General features: G+C 44.3%; 1 protein-coding gene across 1 annotated transcript in view; it reads right to left on the bottom strand.

The window, feature by feature from the left end:
• LOC144493522 (3',5'-cyclic-AMP phosphodiesterase 7B-like) overlaps positions 1 to 24716 on the bottom strand; it is a 139281-nt gene extending 114565 nt beyond the window's left edge. The window contains exon 1 of the mRNA XM_078212569.1: positions 24241 to 24716. Coding sequence (XP_078068695.1) covers positions 24241 to 24261 — 21 coding nt within the window. The 5' untranslated portion in view covers positions 24262 to 24716. The remainder of the gene's footprint in view (positions 1 to 24240) is intronic.
• Positions 24717 to 24967: the final 251 nt, after the last annotated feature.

The raw sequence follows: 24967 nt of genomic DNA, 5'->3' as shown, positions 1-24967 counted from the left end.
AACCTGGAGGAAATACTCTTGCTCCTCCTAGCCCATAATTAGTGCTGCAAAGGCACTGATCTCATGGATTCAGCCACCCTTTCCTCCATTGAGCTGCCACGTTTGTCAAGGTCAGGAAAACACTGCCACCCGTAGTTCTAAATAAAGTTGAAATTAAGGAAAGCAGCTTCAATGGCCAACCGATTTCCCAAGAGGGGATTGGTCGCACCTGTCCCCTGCACCACCAAAAGCGAAACAGAGTGGGTTTGGGGTAGATCAGACTCCTTCCTGTTCCCGCTTCTTTACATTTCAACACCTGACACGAGTCCAATCCATCAGTTTTCAGAGCTGCGATTCTCTGGGTTAATCCAGATCTTTCGTCCAGTGAAAACCATGACACAACCCGACCCAATTTAGTTGGCATAATCCTTGCAGTAAGATTGCTGTTATTTGAGTTGGTGGTGAATGGGATTGTTTAGACGGTGAACATTACCTACTTCTGCATTTAATATCCTGTTGCAAATTCTACATCAGTGATTTGCAAATGTGACTGTGAGCACTGCCGATCTTTGTTGGTGTCTAATTCCAGTGATTAATACTGAGCTGCGTTTTTCTCATCAAGTCTTTGGTTGCCTTTCTCTCTTTACAGAATGATCATCTTTAGTAAAAATTATTGAAAATGCAGAAGGATTGCATGTTAATTTGTCTACAAAATGACAGAAATTATACTTTAAAAGTAATTAATTGGTTATTTTTTTTAAAGTTTTAAAGTTAAAGTTTATTTATTAGTGTCACAAGTCGGCTTCCATTAACACTGCAATGAAGTTACTGTGAAAATCCCCTAGTCGCCACATTCCGGCACCTGTTTGGGTACACTGAAGGAGAACTTAGCATGGCCAAATGCACCTAACCAACACGGTTTTCTGGAATGTCGTGCCGATATGCAACTTAGAAAATTATAAAGTTCTTTCATTTTTTTAAAACTCAGCTTGGTTGTCATACAAGCAGAAAAAAAAGAGAAAATTGAAATAGTAAGAGGTTTTCATTGTATTATATAATAGCCATTATACTTTAACTTTCCAAATATTGATTGGAACCTTTGTAGGTCAAATAGTTTGGATGGGGCAGTTTTTGTGCAGTGTGTGCGGGAGGGTTTCCTGACACAATATGTGGATGGGCCGACTAGAGGTGAGGCCACATTGGATTTGGTACTGGGAAATGAACCGGGCCAACTGTTAGATTTGGTTGTGGGAGAGCAATTTGGAGATAGTGACCACAATTCGGTGTCTTTTGTTATTGCAATGGAGAGGGATAGGGCCGTACGGCAGGGCAAGGTTTACAATTGGGGGAGGGGTAATTATGATGCGATTAGGCAAGAATTAGGGGGCATAAGTTGGGAACAGAAACTGTCAGAGAAAGGAACTAATGAAAAGTGGAATTTTTTCAAGGAACAAATACTGGATGTCCTTGATAGGTATGTTCCTGTCAGGCAGGGAGGAAATGGCCGAGTGAGGGAACCATGGTTCACAAAAGAGGTGGAATGTCTTGTGAAAAGGAAGAGGGAAGCTTATGTAGGGATGAGGAAACAAGGTTCAGATGGCTCGATTGAGGGTTACAAGTTAGCAAGGAATGAGCTGAAAAAGGGGCTTAGGAGAGCTAGGAGGGGACATGAGAAGTCCTTGGCGGGTCGGATCAAGGAAAACCCCAAGGCTTTTTACTCTTATGTGAGGAATAAAAGAATGACCAGGGTGAGGTTAGGGCCGGTCAAGGACAGTAGTGGGAACTTGTGTATGGAGTCAGTAGAGATAGGCGAGGTGATGAAGAATACTTTTCTTCAGTGTTCACCAAGGAGAGGGGCCATGTTTTTGAGGAAGAGAAGGTGTTACAGGCTAATAGGCTGGAGGAAATAGATGTTCGGAGGGAGGATGTCTTGGCAGTTTTGAATAAACTGAAGGTCGATAAGTCCCCTGGGCCTGATGAAATGTATCCTAGGATTCTGTGGGAGGCAAGGGATGAGATTGCAGAGCCTTTGGCGTTGATCTTTGGGTCCTCGCTGTCCACGGGGATGGTGCCAGAGGACTGGAGAATGGCGAATGTTGTTCCTCTGTTTAAGAAAGGGAATAGAAATGACCCTGGTAATTATAGACCGGTTAGTCTTACTTCGGTGGTTGGTAAATTGATGGAAAGGGTCCTTAGGGATGGAATTTACGACCATTTAGAAAGATGCGGATTAATCCGAGATAGTCAGCACGGATTCGTGAAGGGCAAGTCGTGCCTCACAAATTTGATAGAATTTTTTGAGGAGGTAACTAAGTGTGTTGATGAAGGTAGGGCAGTTGATGTCATATACATGGATTTTAGTAAGGCGTTTGATAAGGTCCCCCATGGTCGGCTTATGATGAAAGTGAGGAGGTGTGGGATAGAGGGAAAGTTGGCCGATTGGATAGGTAACTGGCTGTCTGACCGAAGACAGAGGGTGGTGGTCGATGGAAAATTTTCGGATTGGAGGCAGGTTGCTAGCGGTGTGCCGCAGGGATCAGTGCTTGGTCCTCTGCTCTTTGTGATTTTTATTAATGACTTAGAGGAGGGGGCTGAAGGGTGGATCAGTAAATTTGCTGATGACACCAAGATTGGTGGAGTAGTGGATGAGGTGGAGGGCTGTTGTAGGCTGCAAAGAGACATAGATAGGATGCAAAGCTGGGCTGAAAAATGGCCAATGGAGTTTAACCCTGATAAATGTGAGGTGATTCATTTTGGTAGGACAAATTTAAATGTGGATTACAGGGTCAAAGGTAGGGTTCTGAAGACTGTGGAGGAACAGAGAGATCTTGGGGTCCATATCCACAGATCTCTAAAGGTTGCCAGTCAAGTGGATAGAGCTGTGAAGAAGGCCTATAGTGTGTTAGCTTTTATTAACAGGGGGTTGGAGTTTAAGAGCCGTGGGGTTATGCTGCAACTGTACAGGACCTTGGTGAGACCACATTTGGAATATTGTGTGCAGTTCTGGTCACCTCACTATAGGAAGGATGTGGAAGCGCTGGAAGGAGTGCAGAGGAGATTTACCAGGATGCTGCCTGGTTTGGAGGGTAGGTCATATGAGGAAAGGTTGAGGGAGCTAGGGCTGTTCTCTCTGGAGCGGAGGAGGCTGAGGGGAGACTTAATAGAGGTGTATAAAATGATGAAGGGGATAGATAGAGTGAACGTTCAAAGACTATTTCCTCGGGTGGATGGAGCTATTGCAAGGGGGCATAACTATAGGGTTCGTGGTGGGAAATACAGGACGGATATCAGAGGTAGGTTCTTTACGCAGAGAGTGGTTGGGGTGTGGAATGGACTGCCTGCAGTGATAGTGGAGTCAGACACTTTAGAAACATTTAAGCGGTTATTGGATAGGCACATGGAGCACACCAGGATGATAGGGAGTGGGATAGCTTGATCTTGGTTTCAGATAAAGCTCGGCACAACATCGTGGGCCGAAGGGCCTGTTCTGTGCTGTACTGTTCTATGTTCTATTATGGAAAGTGTATAGAAACTCAGTAATTTCAGCTGAGTAATTTAAGATGGTCTACAATTGAAGGTCTCCATTTCATTATTGCAGTATTTTCTGTTGTTTAGTCTGTTTTGGTGAACATAAAATGTGATACGTAAAAGTAAGGTTGGAATTAAACTATTTACACAAGTAAAAAGAGAAAATAATGAAATTCTTGTAGATGGTAAATTCGTTGTGGTTTAGCAGGTGTAATTTTCAGAACTAAGTACTAGTTTAGGGACAAGGTGCACTCCAAGGACTCCAGCATTCCCTGACTGGTTGTCCTCGACTATGTGGTGGTCACTTATCCCCCATCTGTCTGCAGAGCCTTAAGCTGTGGGGTGACACATTTATGAATGTACTACCCATGAAACTCTGAACTTCAATAGTGCGCCACTGTAATGCAGCCTGCCACTCAATCTCTGAAACCCAGAAGTCAAGCTTGTCTAGCTGATGACACTACCTGCACATGTGGTTGCCCAAAACACAAGAATATCATAGCCTTTCAGATTTTAGATGGTGATATATCCCATCCGCACAAAGAACAAACTCTAATGACTGGTAAACTTTAAACCCTGATAATATAAAGATCCTAATTTGATGGTCAGGATGTGCAGGATTCTCCGACCTTGTCCATTCGCACCCCGCTGTCAATGAGAATGGAGAATTTGGCGCTCAGCCAAAACTCCATTCACTGCAGCGGCACCAGAGATTCCTAGCAGCGGATGTTATTCTACTGTTTGGTCTGGAATGGGGGGGTGGGGGTGAGTTAATAGGTTGTAATGAACAAAGCATCGTAGCTGTGAGGGACAGCTCGGTGGATAGGATATTGGTATGTAGATAGGCTGGAAAATTGGGCGGGGATCCTGGATTCAGGATTCAATCCTGGACCGGGGAGCGGCGCGGGCTTGGAGGGCCGAAGGGCCTGTTCCTGTGCTGTATTGTTCTTTGTTTGTTCTTTGTACTGCTGTTTCTATCATTTTTTTGTATTTTATATTTTACTTGGAATGATTGATTGTAAAACCTACCTCAGATCTTGGTCACAGCAGAAGTTGACTTTTAAATAAATAAACCTTAAAAAGTTACTGATCTCTACCAGGATTATAACAAGACCCAATGAGGTGGTCAGCAAACATTTGCGCAATCCACCTCATCTCCCACCACTACTTCCCCACCCAATGACTATCATCAGACTGCACCCTTTCCCTGGAAAATGGTTAAATTTCCCCACTGCAATGTACTACCCATGGGAATGGGAAGCCTCTCCTCCAAGATCAGAATCCCTGCATGACCTCTCTCATTCTCTCAACTCATCTACCAGCTTTTGGCTTCAGTCTTGTGGAGCAGGCTTTCTGCCTTAAATGCCTCAGGCCTGTCAATCAGGCTGTTTGTGCATGGAAAATCCACAGAAAAACATGGCAGCAGTAGAAAGCAGTTGTAAATTCTAAAGGACATTCGGGAAACCCATTCTTCTGGTTTCTTGACCTTCCAGCAGCCTCCTTCCACAAATAACCTCGGGCTAAAATCCAGACCCATCAGTCCAAATGCCACCTTTTCAAAATTTAAAATCAGTTTTTAACAAGAAACCTACAAATTCAGAAGAGAAGCTGCAATGTTTACTTGGCCTGGCCTTATTGTGACTGGAGTCACACAGCAATATGGTTGGTTCTTTAATACATAGAAACATCGAAGATAGAAGCAGGAGGAGGCCATTTGGCCCTTCGAGCCTGCTCCGCCATTCATTACGATCATGGTTGATCGTCCAACTCAATAGCCTAATCCTGTCTTTTCCCCATACCTTTGATCCTATTCACTCCAAGTGCTATATCCAGCCGCCTCTTGAATACATTCAATGTTTTGGCATCAACTACTTCCTGTGGTAATGAATTCCACAAGCTCACCACTCTTTGGGTGAAGAAATGTCTCCTTATCTCTGTCCTACACTCTGAAGTGGCTTCAGTTTTTGGAATGCCTTTTGTAAGCTTCAATACCAATGGGCATAGCATGCATACTTTGTAGTAGGACCTACCTGTGGTTCTGTTAAAGGGATCTACCTGTGGTTCTTAAAAGGACTTTTGCAGGAGACCATTTGAAATCACAGGTACATTTCAGGTGTAAAAATTGCATCAATGCTGAAAAACTGGCCTCCAAAATGCAAAACTCCATGTAGCCTCCGACGAATTAACCTCCACTTCCCTCACCTTCTTATACTGAATGGGCTTCTTGGTGCAGCCAATAAATTTTCAACACTCAATTCGAATAAGCAGCTTGCTGATGGCATGGAAATAAGGCCCAACCATGAAATTGGCCAAGCCTCATTTGGCAACCTTTGACTGGGTTGCTGCTGGAGAGCAAGTCAATCCTCTTCAAATTATGGTTAGATTATTCATTGAAGGAAGTGGGGGGTTGGGGAGGGGAGGGGTCGTTGATTTGGTGCAACTTCACTGCTCGTACCTGTCTCTACTTAACGTCATTAATATCATGGCAAACTTCTTATTCAGCAAAATATTTGACACAGTGCACAGAATGAGAGTAATTTTAACCTAACTCGTTGGTGGGGATAAAACAAGTTGACATACCCACCTCCATAAGTATCACACTCTGTCTGCTGACTTCAACTGAGAGTGAGGTTGGGCAGGGTTTAACAATAGCATTCAACACAACCTCGTCAGTTTGCAGATGGGTATGTTAGGTTAAAATGACCCCCATTTATAATCTCACCATGTTAACCATATCAAAGATTTTGACATATTGCAACCATAGTAATATGTTTCTTTTCTCTTTCTCTCAGTTCATAGATGGGAGTTTGTCTCTGAAATGTTCCCACTGAAGCTGTTGAGTCCATGTGCTCCAATCTACAGGAATCTCTCAGGGAAAGATTCAATTAGGTGTGAGATTTCTCCCTCGATATCATTGTTTGTAGACTTCAACCTTTATGGTGGTGACAACATCTCTTCCCCTGCACACAGCTTTACATTCAACTAGGCTACAACAGGATGGAGAACACATAAGGCCAATGGCTTTCAGAGTGTTACCATATCTGTCCAACACAGTCTGCCCACTCTATGGCCTGAGAAGTGACAAATCGGAGGAACAAAGCAGGTAGCCAGCATACAATGATATGCAGCTTATAAACAACACTGGAAGCGACATGCCACATGCATCCCATGAAGTTCCAGTTGCCAATAAGAAGTCTGGCATCAGGCTTAGTGCTCAGGGAAGGACATTATTTTTTAAGAAGCAGTGGATTAGATATGATAAGACACACTATACACTATCACCAAACATTTGGTGCATTTATACACTTCAGAGAGAATTGAAGTCCTGGGAGTGTATTTGAAAATTGCATATTGAAGAATGGGCATCCATGATAGTTGAAACAGACTGTAAAATATAGGTCATGACATTCACCCACCGCTTTCTGCACAGCAGGACTGAACTATTTATGTCGGAGATGACTTAGTAAGTAAGGTAAATGTCAACTAGCAACACATGCCCACTCTTTCAAGCTGCAAATCTCCTTTTATCTATTTCATCCTCCACTGCCAACGGTTATAACTGGACTACCAGCTGCATGATATCTCCTTGCTGGATGGTACAGGTCTTGGAATTCTTGGCAGGGTTCAAGCCTCATTTGGCAACCTTTTGACTGGGTTGCTGCTGGAGAGCAAGTCAATCCTCTTCAAATTATGGTTAGATTATTCATTGAAGGAAGTGGGGGGTTGGGGAGGAGAGGGGTCGTTGATTTGGTGCAACTTCACTGCTCGTACCTGTCTCTACTTAACCTCATTAATATCATGGCAAACTTCTTCTTCAGCAAAATATTTGACCACGCCGATCCCAGAATGTGTGCACCCACCCCAGGAATCCTCCCTCCCCCACCCCCTCCTACCCCTCCGCCATCACTGCCCCATGCTCCAAACTAAGGATATGTTCCACAGATCACAGAAGCCAAACTTTCTAAGCCACAAGATAAAATAAGTGTAACACAGCTTTTAAGAAACCAAGTCAAAGGTCTGATCATTAAAACAGCCAAGTGCTTTAGATATGGGGGAGCATTGCTACAGAACTTGAAGATCTTGGAAATTCAACAGGGCAGCCAGCGAAATGGTTAGTATTTTACATGAAATTGGGGGATAAAACGATGCTCTTCCAATGCTGTCGGAGAAGCCTTATAAAACATTTTAAATTTATGCACTCCAATATTAGGAGTACATCAAAGCAAGTGAGACGACCTATTCATCTTATTTGCAATTTATGCTTCAGTCCCTTTTTCGGAGGTTTCAAAAATTATTAAAATATTTAAAGTGTTTACAGTCAGAGGAAAATACTTCCAGCACTATCATCAACCTCCCATACCTCCCATTTTAACATCACCATAATGGGATCTATTTACATACCATGTGTATGAAACTACTGATAAAGAGTTCTGTTTAGCAGGAGGGGAAAAGTAGCGCAGAATTTCTGGTTGCGATAATTCCATAAAATAAATATTAAAAATGTAGTACAAACTCTCTCTAAGAATGTGTTTCAGTGTGGCTTCCGCCCATCAAGAAGCACAATGGACTTGCGTGCGACAAGTCCAGGAAAAGTGCAGGGAGCAGCATCAGCCTCTATACATGGTCTTTTTGGATCTTGCAAAGCCGTTCGACTCTGTCAAACACGAGGAATTGTGGAACATCCTCCCCAAATTCGGCTGCACGTAGAAATTTGTCACCATTCTCCGCCTGCTTCACGATGACATGCAAGCTGTGATCCTCACCAACGAAACCACCACAGACCCAATGCGAGTGCAAACTGGGGTCAAGCAGGGCTGCGTCATCGCACCAACGCTCTTCTCCATCTTTCTCACAGCAACAGTCCACCCCATCACCCTGAAACTCTCCACTGGAGTGGAGCTAACCTACTGGACAAGCAGAAAATTGTTCAACCTCCAGGCCAGAAACAAGACCACCCCAACCTCTGTCATCAAGTTGCAGTATACAGAAGATGCCAGTGTGTGCTCACACTCAGAGACTGAGCTACAAACCATCGATGTATTCACTAAGGCATATGAGAGAATGGGCTGCAGACTAAACATCTAAAAAACAAAGGTTCTCTACCAGCCTGCTCCTGCCACCGAAAACTACCCCCCAACCAGCAAGATCTATGGTGAGCTCCTGGACAAGTGGATCTTTTTCCATAACTCCAGAGCTTCCTCTCGATGCAAGCAGACATCAACAATGAAATCCAGGATCGACTCCAATCCGCCAGTGGAGTTTTTCGAAGTCTGAATAATGTTTGAAGACTGAGACCTCAAATCCAGCACCAAGCTCATGGTCTACAGAGCACTCATCATCCCTGCCCTCCGGTATGCATCAGGAACATAGACAATGTACAGCAGACACCTCAAATCCCTGGAGAGATATCACCAACGTTGCCTCCACAAAATCCTGCAAATCCACTGGCAGGACAGGTGAACCAATGTGAGCATCCACTCCCAAGCCAATGTCCCCAGTATCGAGGCATTGGTCATGCTCGACTAGCTGCGATGGGCGGGCCACATTGCCTGACACAAGACTCCCGAAACAAGTGCTCTACTCCGAGCTCTGCAATGGCAAGGGATCACTAGGAGGGCAGAGGAAACGCAACAAGGACATTCTGAAAGCCTCCCTAAATAAATGCAACATCCCCTTCGACATATGGGAATTGCTAGCCTGAAAATGTACAAACTGGAGAAGAAGGATCTACAAAGGTGCCATCATCTTGAGCGTCACTGGGTGGAGCACACGGAGGCCAAGTGTAAAGAGCAGAAAGAGCGCAGAATCCAGAGCGACCCACCCAACTCATCAAACACTACCTGCCAAACCTGTGGCTGAGTCTGCAGCTCCAGGATTGGACTATTCAGCCACCTCTCTGGAGTGGAAACAAGTCATCCTTGACCCCGAGGGACTGCCAAAAAAGAAGAAGACCTTGAACTTATTTAAGTGCCCAGCTATAATCTCTTCAATGATCGATTCTAACACCTTCCCCATGACAGACATGTTTCCTCCTGGTGCTCCAGTTTCCTCCCACAGTCTGAAAGACGTGCTGGTTAGGTGCATTGGCCGTGCTAAATTCTCCCTCAGTGTACCCAAACAGGTGTCAGAGTGTGGCGACTAGGGGATTTTCACAGTAACTTCATTGCAGTGTTAATGTAAGCCTACTTGTGACAATAATAAATAAACTTTAAAACGTCCAGCTAATTGACCTATACTTTCCTGTTTTCTGCCTCCCTCCCTCCTTGAATAGAGAGGTTATATTTGCTACTTTACAGTCTGATGAAACCTTTCCAGAATCTAACCAGTTTTGGAAAATTAATACCAGCACATCTATTATCTCATTAGCCACCTCTTTTAAGACCTCGGATTAAATCCATGGTGACCCAGAGACATGTCAGCCTGCAGCTCCATCAGTTTGCTCAGTAAAGTTACCCGAGTGATTGCGATTTCACCAAGTTCCTCTCTCCCTTCCATCTTCTGATTTACACCTGTTACTGGAATGTTTCCTGTATCCTCTTGACCAACACTCACTTTTCTTGCTCTTTTCCTGTTCAAACACATGTAGAAACTCTTGCTGTCTGTTTTTACATTCCCAGCTGGCTTTCTCGAGTACTCTCATTTCTTCCTCCTGATTAGCCTTTTGGTCATTCTCTGCTGTTCTTTATACTCTGATCAGTCACCTGACCTGCCACTCATCGTTGCACAGTTACATGCTTTTCCCTTAAGGTTGATTCTTCCCTTAACTTCTTTAGCTAACCATGGGTGGTGGCTCCTCCCTTTAGAATTTTTCTTTACAGCAGGAATATACTTTTCAGAATATTCTGAAATATCTATGCTTCTCTGTTGTTCTCTCCCCCAGCCTAGTATCCCATTTCACTTCACCTAGCTCAGTTTTGATGCCCACTTGGTTGCCCTTTTTTTAAGTTTAAAATACGAGTCTTAGACCCACTTTTCCCTCTTTCAAACTGGATGTAAAATTCAATCATATTGTCGTCACTACTACATAGGGGTGCCTTTACTCTGAGGTCGTTAATCATGTCACAATACACTAACTCTAAAATAAACTGCTCTCTGGTTGGTTCCAGAATATCCTGTTCTAAGAAACTATCTAGAAAGCATCCAGGTTACTATTACCAACCTAATTTTTTCCGTTTATGGAGGTGATAATCCCATCCCGCTGCGCTGCTTTTTTAGTGCTGCGGGCCAGGAAACTCTAGTGGGGGCTGTTTCACCGTCAGCTCCGTGCTGGAAATTGGTGCGGAGCTGCATAATGTATGCAGCACCTAATTTGCACACAATTTAAATGTCATTAGTCAGTCCGGGATGGAAATCTCCGGGCCCCCTAGCCTCTCCCCCGACCCGCCAGGTGTGCTTCACTCCAACGGGGTTTACAGTAGCTCCCCACTTGTGGGGAACTGGCAGCCTGAACCCACTGGAGTGAAGGAGGGGCAATTGAGGCCCCCCAGAGGGTTGGATGCCAGGGGTGCCCCCTGGGCATTGCCACCTTGGCAGTGCCAATGTCCAGTGGCCACCAGGCATGGGGCAGTGCCAAGGGGGTGGGGCCTAATGGGGGGTTGGGCATGATGGGGCTGGGCCTCTGGGAGGGCGCAATCGATCGGGGGGTCCCGTTGTCACTCTGCAGTCGGGATTGGTGGGAGAGGGAGGGAGGGAGGGAGGGAGGCCAGCGATCGGGGTTGGCCATCCGGGTGGGGGGGGGGTGGCAGCCTGCTGGGAGAGTCAGGACTGTGAGAGGGGCGGTTGGCACTGTGGGGTGGGGGTTGGGGTATGGAATTGGAGGGGTCGAGGCTGGACCGGACATGTCCAGGAGACCAGCGATCGGGTTAGGGTGAGCGGGGCGGGGGGGGAGGGGGGGGGGGGGGTTGGTGGTGGTGGGGGGGGGGGGGGGGGGGGTTGGTGGTGGGGGGGTCACATGGCCGGCATTGCGGGGGTCATGGGGCTGGCCAGCAATTGAGCTGGCCAGCAATCAGGAGGCCGGCAGACAGGCGAACTTGGCGCTGACAGATCGGTGCATGCGCAGTGGCCCACTCAGCGCTATGCTGTTGGCCTCTCCGGCGGAGATAGGCCTTGCCCACTGATTTTTAACGTGATTCATGCTGAGGCACACTGCAGTGCATGGAGTGTGGGAGATTCATTTTTAAACTCCCGCATAAAAAAACCCAGCGTGATTTACTCCAGTTTCTACATGAATTCGACACTTAGAATTTTTGGGGGAAAATTCCACCCTGTTGATTTTAGCCATCCATGGTTATTGCCATTCCTTTATCACAAGCACCCAGTATTTCTTCTTGTATACTATGCCCTACATTGTGGTTACTGGTATGGAGTCTTTAAATCCCTTTATTGATTTCTTTCCCCTACTATTCCTCATCTCTACTCAAACCGATCCCAACATCCTGATCTCCTTAATCAACGTCATCTCTAATGATTGCAGAAATGTCATTATTGATAAACAATGCTACCCTGACATGGAACAATTTTAAAGAATGTGGTTTCACATTTGAAGGAACATCTTATTAGGAAAGTCTATTCGTTTTGTTCATAGTGAATCAATGCAAGGACAATGAGATTGAAGACATCACGGTGTGGACCTTTCAGAAATTCTGCCAAAATGGCAATAATCGCTAATAATGGTCTATTTAGAAAAGATGCACTTTAACCTTTATAACTTAGGTTTTAGTCCTGAGCATTTTAATCAGATGAAAGCCATGGTTGGAATTTTCCCATCCCACCCGCCGGGGAATCGGGGTGGGTGAGGGGCCGACCATGGAAAGGTCCGTTGACCTCGGGTGGGATTTTACAGTTTTGGGACAAGCAAGGCTGTAAATTCCCACCCCTCTCCGTCTTAAATACCTGTAATGGCCTCAAGACAAAATCAGTTTGAGTTACAATTAACTTAATTTCTAACAAGTTATTGTTCCACTCGGAGAGCACAAGTGTGATTGTGGTTGGAATCAAAATAATATGGCTGAAACAGAAGAGGAGAGGTAAATTTGAGCTCATCCAAACGTCTGCTGCCCATATCCAAACTCACATCAAGACCCATTCATACCTCATCCCAGCGCTCACTGAGCTTTACTAGAACCCGGACCTGCAACGTCTCAATTAAAAAATTCGAATCCTTCTTTGCAAATCCCTCTATGGCTTTACTCCTTCCTCTGACTGTAGTCTCCTTCAGCCCTATGACCGACCGGAATTTCTGTGTTCCTTCAATTCTGGTCTCCTGAAATTGTACATCGAGTTTCATCCGAATAAACCTGGTGAGCTGCAGTGCCTGTCTGAGGCAGCTAACAGCTTTGGGCTGGCAGTGCTGCTGACAGCAACTCTTCTAGGTCCTGGGAGGCAAAGGGAAGTTTTACAAGACAGGGCCAGCAGATCGAGGCTCCGAATAGTGTAAGATAATTGGAAAAGCAGCCAGCATAATTAAGGACCCCACGCACCCCGGACATTCTCTTGTCCACCTTCTCCCGTCGGAAAAAAGTTACAAAAATCTGAGATCACATACCAACTGACTCGAGAACAGCTTCTTCCCTGCTGCCATCAGATTTTTGAATGGACCTACCTTGTATTAAGTTGATCTTCCTCTACACCCTAGCTATGACTGTAACACCACATTTTGCACCCTCGCCTTTCCTTCTCTCCCATGTATTCTATGAACGGTATACTTTGTCTGTGTAGCGCAAGAATCAATACTTTTCACTGTATACCAACAAATGCGCCAATAATAAATCAAATCAAAATGCAGAGTTTGAAATTCGGAATTCTATGGCTAAGGTGAGCCGAGTGAGAAAGCTCAGGTGGTTAGGGGCTGTAAAAGACTGGGCCTTGTGATTGGGGACTCCACAATTAAGGGGACAGATAGGAGGGTCGGAACTAAAGGTAGGGACTCAGGGTTGGTGTGTTGCCTACCAGGGGCTGGGGTCCGGGATGTGTCTGACAGGGTATTCAGGACTCTTAGGGGGGAGGGAGATAAACCACAAGTTATTGTACATGTGGGGACACACGACATAGGGAGGATAGGGGAAGGGGATATTAGGCAGGGATTTATGGAGTTGGGGTGGAAACTAAAGGCCAAGACTGACAGAGTGGTTATCTCTGGACTCTTGCCTGTACCACGGGATAGTTTAGAGAGGAATAGGGAGAGGGAAGGTTTGAATTCATGGCTGAGGGGATGGTGCAGGAGGGAGGGGTTCAGGTACTTAAGCAATTGGGGCTCGTACTGGGGAAGGTGTGACCTCTATGAGAAGGATGGTCTACACCTTAATCAGAAGGGGACCAATATCCTGGGGGGTAAATTTGCTAAGGCCATGCAGGGAGGTTTAAACTGATTCGGGGGGGGGGAGGGATCCTGAGTAGTGGGGCTGAAAGTGAGGGATGCATGGATGGGGACTGCAATGCACGGCATTGCAGAGGTGGGGTGGAGCAGGGTTTGAAATGTGTATACTTCAATGCCAGGAGTATTCGCAATAAAGTGGGTGAACTTGCAGCGTGGATCAGTACCTGGGACTTCGATGTTGTGGCTATTTCAGAGACATGGATAGAGCAGGGGCAGGAATGGATGCTGCAGGTCCCGGGGTTCAAATGTTTTAGTCGAAGTAGGGAAGGAGGTAGAAGAGGGGGAGGGGTAGCATTATTGGTCAGAGATTGTATCACAGTGTCAGAGAGGAGGTTTGATGAGGACTTATCTGTTGAGGTAGTATGGGCGGAGATTAGAAATAGGAGAGGAGAGGTCACCCTGTTGGGAGTCTTTTATAGACCTCCTAAAAGTTCTAGAGAGGTTGAGGAAAGGATTGCGGAGTCAATCCTGCTTAGGAGTGAAAGTAATAGGGCAATTGTTATGGGGGATTTTAACTTGACTAATATTGACTGGAATTGTTATAGCTCTAGCTCGTTAGAGGGGTCAGTTTTTGTTCAAAGCGTGCAGGAAGGTTTTTTGACTCAGTATGTAGACAGGCCAACTAGAGGTGAGGCTATATTGGATCTGGTGCTGGGAAATGAGCCAGACCAGGTGCTAGACTTGGAAGTTGGTGTGCATTTTGGTGATAGTGACCACAATTCGGTTACGTTCACCTTAGTGATGGAAAGGGATAGGCATGAACCTCGGGCCAGTGGTTTTAGCTGGGGGAAGGGTAATTATGAGGCTATTAGGAGAGAATTAGGAAACATAGGTTGGACTAGGAGATTACAGGGACTGGGAACGTCCGACATGTGGAGTTTTTTCAAGGAGCAGCTACTGCGAGTCTGTGATAGGTATGTCCCTGTCAGGCAAGGAGGAATTGGTAGGGCTAGGGAACCGTGGTGCACCAAAAAAGTTTCTTTGTTGGTTAAAAAGAAAAAGGAGGCTTATGTTCGGATGAGACGTGAGCACTCGGGTAGTGCACTAGAAAGCTTTAGATTGGCTAAGAGGGAGTTGAAGAGCGAGCTTAGAAGGGCTAAAAGGGGACATGAGAAGACTTTGGCGGATAGGGTTAAAGAGAATCCTAAGGCGTTCTATAGGTATGTCAAGAACAGAAGGTTGGTTAGGGCAAGTTTAGGGCCAGTTATAGATGGCAGAGGGAAGTTATGTGTGGAACCGGAGGAGATTGGTGAAGCATTGAACCAATATTTCTCTTCGGTGTTCACGCAAGGGGACATGAATATAGCTGAGGAGGACACTGGGTTGCAAGGGAGTAGAATAGACAGTATTACAGTTGATAAGGAGGATGTGCAGGATATTCTGGAGGGTCTGAAAATAGATAAATCCCCTGGTCCGGATGGGATTTATCCAAGGATTCTCTGGGAGGCAAGAGAAGTGATTGCAGAGCCTCTGGCTCTGATCTTCAGGTCGTCGTTGGCCTCTGGTATAGTACCAGAAGATTGGAGGTTAGCGAATGTTGTCCCATTGTTTAAGAAGGGGAACAGAGACTTCCCCGGGAATTATAGACCGGTGAGTCTCACTTCTGTTGTCGGCAAGATGTTGGAAAAAATTATAAGGGATAGGATTTATAGTTATTTGGAGAGTAATGAATTGATAGGTGATAGTCAGCATGGTTTTGTGGCAGGTAGGTCGTGCCTTACTAACCTTATTGAGTTTTTTGAGAAAGTGACCAAGGAGGTGGATGGGGGCAAGGCAGTGGACGTGGTATATATGGATTTTAGTAAGGCGTTTGATAAGGTTCACCATGGTAGGCTTCTGCAGAAAATGCAGATGTATGGGATTGGGGGTGATCTAGGAAATTGGATCAGGAATTGGCTAGCGGATAGGAAACAGAGGGTGGTGGTTGATAGTAAATATTCATCATGGAGTGCGGTTACAAGTGGTGTACCTCAGGGATCTGTTTTGGGGCCACTGCTGTTTGTAATATTTATTAATGATCTGGATGAGGGTATAGTTGGGTGGATTAGCAAATTTGCTGATGACACCAAAGTCGGTGGTGTGGTAGACAGTGAGGAAGGGTGTCGTAGTTTGCAGGAAGACTTAGACAGGTTGCAAAGTTGGGCCGAGAGGTGGCGGATGGAGTTTAATGCGGAGAAGTGTGAGGTAATTCACTTTGGTAGGAATAACAGATGTGTTGAGTATAGGGCTAACGGGAGGACTTTGAATAGTGTGGAGGAGCAGAGGGATCTAGGTGTATGTGTGCATAGATCCCTGAAAGTTGGGAATCAAGTAGATAAGGTTGTTAAGAAGGCATATGGTGTCTTGGCGTTTATTGGTAGGGGGGTTGAATTTAGGAGTCGTAGCGTTATGTTGCAACTGTACACAACTCTGGTGCGGCCGCACTTGGAGTACTGTGTGCAGTTCTGGTCCCCACATTACAGGAAGGATGTGGAGGCTTTGGAGAGGGTGCAGAGGAGGTTTACCAGGATGTTGCCTGGTATGGAGGGGAGATCCTATGAGGAGAGGCTGAGGGATTTGGGATTGTTTTCGCTGGAAAGGCGGCGGCTAAGAGGGGATCTTATTGAAACATATAAGATGATTAGAGGTTTAGATAGGGTGGATAGTGATAGCCTTTTTCCTCTGATGGAGAAATCCAGCACGAGGGGGCATGGCTTTAAATTGAGGGGGGGTAGTTATAGAACCGATGTCAGGGGTAGGTTCTTTACCCAGAGGGTGGTGAGGGATTGGAATGCCCTGCCAGCATCAGTAGTAAATGCGCCTAGTTTGGGGGCGTTTAAGAGATCCGTAGATAGGTTCATGGACGAAAAGAAATTGGTTTAGGTTGGAGGGTCACAGTTTTTTTTTTATTTATTTTAACTGGTCGGTGCAACATCGTGGGCCGAAGGGCCTGTTCTGCGCTGTAATGTTCTATGTTCTATGTTCTAATATTATTGGTTGCTCCTTAATTGATGCAGATTGGGTAAGCCGCTGGCCATGCTGCTTCTGAGGCCCCTAAATCGCCACTGTGCTCACTGTAGCGTTTTCAAATTACGCTTCCAAGAAATCTTGCAGCGAGTGTGCTTCTGGGAGACAAGGCTACAAAACACGACAATTTAAAGTGACAGATTAAGCTGTTCCAGGAAATTGAGGGCCACTTCAGATGTAAAATATAAATTGTGAAGATTAGATTTTATTTATATTTCAATGAATATTTTAGTGAAATATATTCTCAAGGTCAGGCATATTGACGTGGGCAGAAGGAAAATATTGGCATTTCTGGCACTTGGGGCCAGCCGCAACAAGTGCTTTCTGTTCAGAAACTGTATATGTCAAATAGCTGATAAAGCTCGGTCTCCTCTGCCTCAACAAATATACCTTAACCCTGAACTTAGAATACTCCTGCAATAACAATGTAACCTCTTCCTAACTCACATGTAGCTTGGAACTACAGAGGAAAACTGTTAATTTTATTTCAATTAATGATGAATTAGAGTCAATTTTATGTAGCTGACCTACAATTAGGATTCAGATTAAATCCAATTTAAGATACAAATAGCTAACAGAGAAAGGGAATATATAATTCCAATCAGTTGTACTGTTTTCGAAATCAGGTTCCTGGGTCAAAGAATAACATTCAAGGTCATTACGCTATCCAGTCCTCCTTTTACATTTAAAAGGTATCTACTTTATTCAAAAGGACAATATCCTTTCTTTGGGCTTTGTAGTTGAAAAACAGTATTTAAAACCTAAACAATAATCTTGATCTCTATCTGTTGATGAGCATTAGCTGCAAAATGAAAGACACATGTTTCACATTGTTCTGAATTATTTTAATGGTATATATTATTCTGCATTTTGAATGACCAGTTTTACCACTAAAAATCTGACTTTTTTCACATTTATGAAACTATTAAAACCAGTATCCCAGATGCATAAAACCAATATTAAAATAAATCCCACTTTTTGCTGTAAAAGCTCTGTTTCTCCAATTATCAAGAGAATCTGGGGCAAGCAGATAGAAATGCACGCAGGATAAGTAGTAAACAATGCTGCAAATTTCCCTTGTAAATTGGCAGACAAGACTGAGGAAGAATGAACAGAAGTGATTTGCATGTTTGACGTACCAGCTTTTTTAAAAAGAAGTGGCTGGAATACTTATGACAATGTATTTTAAAATGTGTAAACCAATATTCATTTTTACATGTGCATACAATGATGTAACATTGTGAGGAAACATGCCTCTGCTCAAGGGAAAGAAAAAGCAACTGTTTCTGTGTTGGACAATGGAAGATAGTTAAACATAAAGAAATACACTTTTCTCTTCATTCTTTCATGGGACATGGCCCCCACTGGCAAGGCTAGCATTTGTTTCCCATCCCTAATTACTTGCTCGGCCATTTTGGAAGGCAGTTAAGAGTCAATCACATTGCTGTGAGTCTGCAGTCACACATAGGCCAGACCAGGTAAGGATGATAGATTTCCTTCCCTGAAGGACATTAGTGAACCAGATGGGTTTGTATTGCAACCAATGTTAGTTGTCATGTTCATCATCACCAGATTTATTAATTGAATTTAAATTGCACCAGCTGGCATGGTGGGATTACTAATTCAGTGATATTACCACTACACCACCATCTCCCCCATATATATTTCAGCATGCTTTGTGGTTAGATCAGAATATGTGAATAGGATACAGTATATGAACATATGCACCACAGCGCTTGAACAGCACCATTCCAGCATTTTTTTCTCTGCTGATAATTTTAAAAACACGCAGTTTTACTTCCTATGACCTGATGTATTGTTTTTTTGTGATTGCACAGTTGGGCTGCCAATGGGTGCCTATAGATTTCCTTTCCTTTGGTCACAGTAACTTATCATCCTTTGAAGTCTGTCATTTTATAGGGCCATCTTCATTTGTGCTGTTTTTTTATTGTCTGATATTTGGCTTTCAAGGATTTCATCGCCCAATGAATAGTCTGAAATTATTTTGGCAGTCAGTGGCTTACCTTTCAATAATGTAGACAGTAAATGGAAATAGGGCAGTTCAAAGGTTTTGGGATTGCTAGAGAGACAGCAGACATCTTCAAAAAGTATTGCTATTTTATTAAAATTTACGTGGAATGATAATTATAATCTTACAAAATAGGTTTTTAAAGAACAGAAGTAACTGCATAGGCAGCAATTCCTTTAGCAAAACTAAGATAATCTATGTAACAATTCATTGGCATAACTTTGTCAGCAAATTGATATTTTAAAACAATTTTCTCATTGTCTGTCTCTTAATATTGGTTCGTTGATCAGCTCTTAAATTATTAAATGCGTTTATTTTTCAGTGCCAATGGTACAAGCTCCATTTTTATGTTTGGACAACACTACTACATTGCCATGTACAATTATGACAAGTTTGCCTTTGATCTGCCTTTATGAGTTATAACAAAATCTGAATTTATTTCCCACAAAATAGCCATATTATTTGTGTCAAATCCCAAGTGCTTCTTTTGTACGCACATAATAAATCAGCCATGCTTTTACATTGTCCCGTTTGGGAAAAAGAACCATGTGGACACGTACACTCTTGTTACTGTGCCAACAACCACCTGCTGTGGTCCTTGTATTGTGCAGTTCCATAAGGTTTCTCACTCTGAATATCCCTAGCCTAGGTTTTGTTTATTATTGGTCCAGACCAACTTTACTGACAATCAATTATGTTGGAGAAAGAACAATTACCGTGCAAAGTAATCTGATGATTTGAAGATTCCTCTGTTAGGCTGAAAATGTAATTGGTTAGTTAGTAGAAACCAATTTAGATGTGAATGGTATGTATCTAGTTAACAAAAGGATAAAGTGGAAATTTCTGACCAACAAAATTTTGCTAGACTACATACAGGTTCAAAGAATAACACCACTGTGTCAAACTAATGTGTTTTGTGTGTGTCCCAATACATTTTTGGACTGCAAGGCAGTTGCCAAAACAGTACGTCATAATGTCAGGAAGTACGCATGTGAAGGGGGAGGGAAAGGAACTAGCTGTAGCTTCCTTTTATATATAAACAAGCATTGTAGTCTTTTAAACCTGTAATCTGAAAACATATCTGAATGCATTGCAGAAATCCATCTGTAGTAGAATAATGATACGATTTTTTGGAAAGAAATTTAGTCAGAATAGTAAAATTAATGCTGTGGCATATTATTCCACCATCGTGGCTATTAAACTTATTAGTCACGAGATTTACAGGCAAAAATCTGTGACATTTAAAAAAACTGATTATTCACACATTCAGGAAAACTGAAACAAAATACTTCAAACTGGAAATTGGCAGATAGCTATTATAGGAAATAACTCTCCCAAAGCTCTGATTTTTGCCTTGGGAATTTTAAAAGCAAATCATATCAACACCAAATTCCATAAAGGAACTGGAGGCAGAACGTATCTTGATTCGGAATCAAATTCTACCCAAACTGTCGGGAAAAAGGCTTCCTCTCTGTCGTGACTGTTAGATGACCAATGTGAAATGAGTTTGTTCAGCTTTGGTCCAGCTCCCACTGGGTTCAGATGCATAGAACAGAATTACACATAATTCAACGCAAATTGGCACTTTCACTCAGAGGTCACAGAGATGGCCAGTTTGGGAAATTATAAAATAAATCACACAGGTGCAACGGGAGGTGCTCTGAATTTGGAATTGTAGCATACCATTGAAGCATGGTTTCAGGAATTTTACTCGACCTCTGTTTATGATGGTGGAGGAGTCCAGAACTCGGGGTCATAGTTTGAGGGTAAGGGGTAAACCTTTTAGAACTGAGGTGAGGAGAAATTTCTTTACCCAGAGGGTGGCGAATGTGTAGAATTCACTACCACGGAAAGTAGTTGAGGCCAAAACGTTGTCTGATTTCAAGAAGAAATTAGATATAGCTCTTGGGGCTAAAGGAGTCAGGGGATATGGGGGAAAGGGGGGATCAGGATATTGAATTCGATGATCAATCATGATCAAAATGAATGGCGGAGCAGGGTCGAAGGGCTGAATGGCCTACTCCTGATTCATATAATCAATCTGGATGGGCTGACATTGAGTATTAAACTATATTTATGTATTTATTTCTTTGGTATGTCTCTAACAAAACCAGCATGTATTGCCCATCCTTAACTAATGCTCAGCCACCTCTGAGGCCAATTAAGAGTCAACCACACAGGCTGGGTAAAGTAGGTTTCTTTTCTGAAAGGACATTAATGAACCAGTTGAGTGTTTACAACATACCAATAGCTAGCTGGTCACTTTTATGGATGCCTGCTTTATTAGTTCCTTTATTTTTAAATTGATTTGGAATTCTCAAACTACCAGGGCGGAAATCAAATTCACAATATTTATTCTGAGTGTAAGGGTTTGGGTTACTAGTTCAGGAACATAACCACTATATTGCTATTCCCTTAGCAAATCTCCACAATCAACGGCAAACAGTTTGACAATTACTGGTTTGTTCTTAACATGACTGGTTTCCCCAACAGAATTCAGAATTTTCTACCTGCTCAGTGCATTATTACCGGACAATAGCTGCAAAGTGATGTAAGAAATTTAATTCTGACAGCAATTTCACAGTGATCTCACCTCCAGAATTTGTCAGCAGTAATTAATATTCTTTTTTTATAGGTATTTCTTAATACTATGCACAGCGATAACTAAACGACTATTTGACTGTTTAATGGTGAACTTTCTTCTTGAATAAACGTGAATCACAACCACCTCACTTTTTGGTAACTAATATGCTTGGAGCAACTATAGGAAAGAGAAAATAAAGATTCTTTAAATGAACTGCAGCTTGATTAAGGTTGCAATTTTGAAGTGCTGCCATGGTTAGGCAGAGGTTACATAATATGTAAAAAGATGGCTGCAAAAATCTTATTTGAAACTGTACTTGAAAGATACACAACCCACAAGTACTGCAAGCACAAGTTAAAAAAGATTTTCTCGCAAGCAAAGGAGCAATCGATCACTGTGTTAGATGGGCATCAGCAGACTGGGATTTAAGTCCGTTCTAACAGAAAGCGCATGACGCAAGCAGATTTTTGAGGTTTTGACATTCTTCTTTCTTTCCCTAAACCCCAAGTCACACAGCAACCATTTCTAGTCAGACTATCTACACTCAGTGGGTTGCTATCAGTTGCACTCTGAGTAAGCCCTGAAAATACAAGAGATGAGCCTATGGAAAACTATCCCATCCAGTGTTCCTGGTTCTCCTTGGAGTTGTGTTTGGCCTACACTTGGCACCTTCCCACAGCAATGTGGCTGACATTGCTAACAACAAGAAGGCAGCAGCAAATTTGCATCCATTGGTTTGTGATTCAAGGCTACTCTGTACCAGTTCAGTATTTGATGTCGCTTCCCATTCGCCTATAATGCACCACCTCTACTAAATGGTGACATAGATGTTCAGATTTTAAAAAAAGTAAATTATACCTATTAGTAATAACATTATATGCACACAAAATGCTACCACACCAAACAACCGAGAGAGATAATGTGAACCACTGAAACAGTTGAAAAGTGACACCACAGTCCCAGAGTTCTGTTCACATGTAGCTCTGGACTGAGTGAGAGTGCAGAAAGGTCGGTCTCACACCACCTGGGTTAGAGACCCCCATAGCACAGACCACAGCTACAGTACAGCGCAAAAACTTGCTTTAAAAGTACACCCTGGCAGATCATAAATGTATCAAGAGCTTCCTAAATGCTTAGAAAGTGCCGAGCACTCTGCATATACGAACAAAACCAGCCTGTGCGGAGCTCTCTGTCGGAGAGAATTAGAATTGGAGTCAGGTAGTTAGTATAAACAATGCGCTGCCGAGCCCGGACCCCACGCTGCGGTCTCATCTCAATAACTACAGGATAAACACACCCTTCATTTAACTCTGCCTCATCCGCAAAACCGACTGGTACTGGACACCTCCCGACAGAGAAAAATTGCAAGAGTTGGTATTGTTTCTAAACCGTTAACGTTTATTAATGTGGCAGAGATACCTCGCTATGTTTATGTCACTGCTCTCGTAATTCACACTCCTGTCAAATAAATTCAGGTCGGTGCATCACACACATAAAATGTATTCCACAGTTAGCAAAGAAAAAACACATTAATTTTAGTGTGAATCACTGTTAGGTATGCTGTTGTTGTTTTTTGTCTGAGGCTAAACCTACATTAAACCACACAGTGCCCTGAGTAAACCTTCACTCCAGTACTTAGCGCACTAACAGAGCAACCGAAACACGCTAAAAATTTCGCACAGTGGTGCGGAGGAGAAAACCAGAGAGACGGTTCTCGTTGATGGGTGGCCTGGAGCTGCTCTTTGCTTTGCCTGGCAGAAACTAGAAGCCGGGGGTGGGGGGCAGCCGGGGCAATTGCCAAGCACGACCGTGACTTTAAAACTACTGGCGCCAAGGCAAAACTCCAGCGCCAGTGCCTGGGTCAGCTCACTGCGCTGGACAGTGCGCTCATCTGTTGATCGTGTTAGTGGGCAGATGCGTTCCCTGGAAACCTGGGCCGATCCACACGTTTCAACAGCAACCTATTCACATGTCCCTTCAAAAAACCACCAGCAGCAACATCACCCTCTCTCCTCCCCCACCCCCCAAAACCAGGCAGTTACAACCCCCTCCCACCCCCCAAAACCAGTCAGTTACAACCCCCCCACCCCCAAACACAGGCAGATACAACCCTCCACTCCCCCAAACCCAGGTGGATACAACCCCCACACGCCCCCAAGCACAGGCAGATACAACCCTCCACCCACCCCAAACCCAGGCGGATACAACACCCACCCCCCAAACCCAGGCGGATACAACCCTCCACCCACCCCCCAAACCCAGGCAGATACAACCTCCACCCACCCCAAACCCAGGCAGATACAACACCCACCCCCCAAACCCAGGCAGATACAACCCCCACCCACCCCAAACCCAGGCAGATACAACCTCCACCCACAACCCAGGCAGATACAACCTCCACCCCAAACCCAGGCAGATACAACCTCCACCCACAACCCAGGCAGATACAACCTCCACCCCAAACCCAGGCAGATACAACACCCACCCCCCCAAACCCAGGCAGATACAACCCTCACTCCCCAAACACAGGCAGATACAACCCTCACTCCCCAAACCCAGGCAGATACAACCGTCCACCTCCAGGCAGATACAATCCTCCAACCCCCCAACTCAGGTAGATACAACCCTCACTCCCCAAACCCAGGCAGATACACCCCCCCCCCCAACCCCCAAACAAACACAACGGCAAATGCATATTTATTCGCCTATTGCTCACCTTGATGCTTCCACAATACGTACCTCAACCATTAAACAAGACATTTAACCATAGTGGCAGACTGGTGACCCTGGAATGCCTTGGAATCTCCAATTGGTGCGGGTTGCTCATGAAGCTTGGCGCTGCACAATCCAGCAGCTGCATCCAGGATGGCAAAGCTCTCACACACACATACACACCTCCCCAAATAATTTAAAAAACAAAAAATAAATCGCAGGCAAGCCCCCGAGTGACTCCAGGAAAACACAGTCTCCGCCAGTTGCTTCTATTTTCTCTCTCTCTCACTGTTTGTAGCTTCCCTTTTCAGTTAGGGGATATATACAATAATGCAAGCGGGAGGGGTATGCTGAAATAACGAAGCCCTGCCTGGGAGAACAGGACACACATACACGCACACCATACACACACCATGTGAGGTAGGTGTGGATGAGCAGGGGCAGAGAGAGAGGCAGAAGCAGCTCCAGCTCCTCTGTTCACTGCTGCTTACTCGGGGAGGAGCGAGTGACGCTCAGCTAGCGGGGCTGGACCATGGATGGCGGAGCCGCTCAGAGCCTCATGTCCCCCTTTTCCCAGCGGTGACCTTAAAGCCTCCACCACCCGCCCCTGCTTGCTCTCAGGTTCTCCCCTCGAGTAGAACGACTCTTTTTTTTTCAGTCAGGCATTTCCAGCTTCCCACCCCGGCTCTTTATAAACACCAATATATATTATTATTGCTAGTCTGTCTCCCTTTCATTTGTTTTTTTTTATCAA

Source organism: Mustelus asterias, chromosome 5 (genome assembly GCF_964213995.1).
Source record: "Mustelus asterias chromosome 5, sMusAst1.hap1.1, whole genome shotgun sequence".
Lineage (NCBI taxonomy): Eukaryota > Metazoa > Chordata > Chondrichthyes > Carcharhiniformes > Triakidae > Mustelus > Mustelus asterias.
This window is presented reverse-complemented; position numbering and strand designations above follow the sequence as displayed.